Source organism: Chrysochloris asiatica, unplaced genomic scaffold (assembly GCF_000296735.1).
Source record: "Chrysochloris asiatica unplaced genomic scaffold, ChrAsi1.0 scaffold00187, whole genome shotgun sequence".
Taxonomy (NCBI): domain Eukaryota; kingdom Metazoa; phylum Chordata; class Mammalia; order Afrosoricida; family Chrysochloridae; genus Chrysochloris; species Chrysochloris asiatica.
The window spans coordinates 1,601,837-1,605,652 of record NW_006408705.1 but is presented as its reverse complement, the minus strand read 5'-3'; the positions used below and the strand labels follow the sequence as shown (position 1 = coordinate 1,605,652).

General features: G+C 35.2%; 1 protein-coding gene across 1 annotated transcript in view; it reads left to right on the top strand.

Moving 5' to 3' along the window:
• The window catches only part of ELMOD2 (ELMO/CED-12 domain containing 2), a 29,283-nt gene that overhangs the window by 23,128 nt on the left and 2,339 nt on the right, over positions 1-3,816 (top strand). The window contains exons 6-7 of the mRNA XM_006872218.1: positions 1,123-1,191; positions 1,863-1,996. Coding sequence (XP_006872280.1) covers positions 1,123-1,191; positions 1,863-1,996 — 203 coding nt within the window. The remainder of the gene's footprint in view (positions 1-1,122; positions 1,192-1,862; positions 1,997-3,816) is intronic.

The window sequence follows — 3,816 nt, the reverse complement described above, 5'->3', positions numbered from 1 at the left end:
GACTCCATGGCACATCACAACAACAGCAACATCCTCATAGTAAACACTCTGGTCTTCATATATATACATGAGAACTTGAGTATTAGCTGATCCAAAGATTTAAGTAGAAGATTTTGTCCCTATCTTTAAGAACTAAAGGAAGTTGCTATAATCCATACTAAAGAGATGTAGGATCTTTTCTATGGTACTTTATAGGTTTCTTTTATGCCTGTTAATGCTTTTGTTATGGCCATTATTTTAGTACCATTTATTGAGGGTGTTTTTTAGTGTAAAACAGAAAAGTTACTGATTTTTTTCTAATTGTTCTGAAACTCCCATTTAAATACTACAGACTTAAGTTGAAGTAGATGGAATGTTATTGCTGTTAAGTGCCATCTACTCCGTTCGGACTTATAGTGACCCTGTATAAGGTTTCCAGGAGTCCTGGTGTGGTGCTGTAGGATAAGCTCTGGACTGCTAACCACAAGCTCTGCAGTTCAAAACCATCCGCTGCTCCTTGGAAACCCTATACAGGGTGGCTATGAATCGGAATCAACTCAGCGGCACTTACAGCAACAACATAGAGTTTCCAAGGAGCTGCTGGTGGGTTTAAACTACTGACCTTGCATGAGGGAGGGGGAGTTACTGTTTTTGGAGATGGCAAATTTCACAAGGGATATTGGTGATAATTGCACTCCCTGATCACTGAATTATAAACATGAAAAATGTTACGTTGGGGAATGTTATCTAAATTGTTTTACAACCACACAACCACAAAAGGCTGATAGAAATTCTCTTTATATATGGTGGTGGTGGTGGTGGTTTTGTGCTGTGGAGTTAGTTCCGACCCATAGCAACCCTGTACAGGATATCCAAGGCTGTAAATCTTTATGGGAGCAGAAAGCCTCATCTTTCTTCCGTGGAACAGCTGGTAGTTTCGAACTATGTCCTGTACTAAATGGGCTTGATAGATCTGAATTAAATTTTGATTCAGAAGCATTTAGGAGATATTAGAGTGATTTAGATAAAGATGGGGTAGTAGGCTAAGACTATTACTTTGACAGTACTTTTTTAAAACTGCTTCTGGATGTCATGAATGTTGATGGACATATGTTCATTTCATTATTTTTCTTACACTCCTAGGTATTTCAGTGAAAACTATACCACTGCAGCTCATCAGATTCTTTCCCGTTCAAATCACCCAAAATTAGGGTAAGATAACTATATATTAAAGAAACTGTGATCTCATGAACTTAAGGCGATTAGAAAATCTGCATTTGAATACTTTCCAAAGTATAATTACAGGATATTATTTAATAAGACCTAATAGAGTATATTACATGATAAATGTGGTCATTAGCCAATTTTGTGTATATTTCTATTTATTTTTGTCATAATAGAGTTTTATCTTTAAAATGGAAATATGGACCTTTGTAAAAAAAAAAAAAAAAGAGATATTAGGAATATGAGTAAGAAAGTGAAATATAGCTTTGAAAACTGAAGTAAAATGCAAATTGAGGTCATAGTAATAATTTTATATTCTGATGATAATGTTAGATCATAAAACAATGAGTTCATGACAGTGAAGGGGTAAATGGCGGATTATTTTGTGTTTTTTGTTTTTTTTTAAGCATTTAGTTTCAAATTCTCATGAGAATACAGCTTTATTTCTTAGATTATACCCAGAAAATTCAATAGCCTTTAGAGAACATTATTTTTTTTTTCATTCTAGTATATTTTTCTTAGTATGTAGAAATTATCATAAAATCAATAAAGCCTTAGAAGTGGAACAAAGTATTATCTAGCTAATTTCTTACATAATTTTAAGTTTCTCTTATGAGCTATTTGGCTAGCTGGTATAACTGGTAATGTTTCTGACATAGGTATTCTTATGCAATAGTTGGAATCAATCTTACAGAGATGGCTTATAGCTTGCTGAAGAGTGAAGCTTTGAAGTTTTATCTCTACAACTTTGTTCCTGGTATACCAACCATGGAACACTTTCATCAGTTTTATTGTAAGTATTAATAGTAATGTTGTGAATTAAAGCTAGGTTATTTCCGAGAGAACTTTTAAACGGTTGGGAAGATAGGTAGTTTTGTGTACATTTGCAGTAACAAAATGAATACAGTAATAGTAACAGTTCAATCTAACACCTTGCCCAAGTATGTAATTTTTGCTTATCATTTTGCTATTTAGGATACTAAAAGCATAGTAAAATAATGGAAGATGGGTTTCTAAAAGTATTTTATGTTTCAGTTTCTATATTTGCTGATTAAAAAGCAATAATAATGAGTCAGTTTTTTCACATGTACACAAATTTAGGATTCATGTAGTTTTTCTGTAGGTTTCCTTTTTCCAGTCAACTACAAAATGAATTTTCCCTTTTGAACACAGGTTAATAATTGTTACCATTTGTTGATTATTTTGTTACTACCATAAGGAAGTTTAATTTAAAGGAGCTTTTCACCCCATTATTTCATAGCCAGTTTTCTTAGTGATAGGTTGGGGTTGCTTGTCACTTGTTTTTAAAGCAATCATTATTATCACGGTTCCCTTAGCTTTTATTGTGATGATATTTGAACACCAGAGGCTTAACTGAATGAGTCTCTCTTTAAAGGTAATTGCTCAGAAGGAAAACATTCACATCTGTTTCAGCATTGCACTCTATTGTTCTTGATCTTTCTGTATCTTTAGAATGTCATGTGTATAAAATAAATGGCCAGATTATAACTTCTCCAGCTCCATTGTTAAAGGTATTACTCATGACTTTTTTTTCCTGTAGCTTCTCCTATTTACTTCACCCTTCATTCCAGTTTTATCTACTGCTTAATTTTTCTTACATTTGTTTGCTTCTAATTCAGAGAACTTGCACTAGTTCAGGCATTTGTTAATTAGGTTACTGTGTTAGATTTTAACTAATCTGTCGTTGTTGTTGTTAAGTGCTGTCGAGTCAATTCTGACCCATAACGACCCTTTATAAGGGCTTCCAAGGAGTAGCTAATACGCTTGAACTGCCAACCTTGCAGTTCAAACGGCTTTGCAGTCTGGTGCATTAACTCACAGCGCCACACCAGGACTCCTAGGATGACCCTTTTCCAGTTTTTCTTCACATTGGAAGTCTAGTTATTAAAAGTGAAAATCTAATCATGTTACTATATTGTCTAAATCCCCATTATACGGCCCTGCATAATCTAAACCTTGGTAACCCCCCAGACTCAGCTTTTTGCCCCATGCTCTTCAATAGAGTAAGTAACACATTTATTTTCATGAAATACTTTAAATTTCTCTACTATTCATAAGGTTTTCACTGATTAAATATTCAGAAGTAGTTCATCACTCCTTCCTAGTCTGTCTTCATTTGGAAGCTCATTTGAAACCTGTCCACCATGGATAACCCTGCTGGTATTTAAAATGCCGGTGGCATAGCTTCCAGAATCACAGCAACTCAAAAGCCACTGCAGTATGACAAACTGACAGATGAGTGGTGGTTGAGAGGAAGACACCCCCCTCCCCCGCCCCCCAGAGAGATGGATTGGCAAAGTGGCAGCATCAATGGGCTCAAATGTGGCAACAATAGTGATGTTGGCCCAGGATCGGGCAGTGTTTCATTCTGTTTTGCATAGGGTCACTATGAGTTGGTACCAACTTGATGACACCTAACAACAACACTTTAAATTTGGGGAAGTTAATGTGGAGTTGTATTCTTTCACTATACTTATTCAACCTGTATGCTAAGCAAATAATCCAAGAAGCTGGGTTATATGAAGAAAAACGTGGCATCAGGATTGGAGGAAGACTCATTAACAACCTGCGATATATAGATGATACAACCTT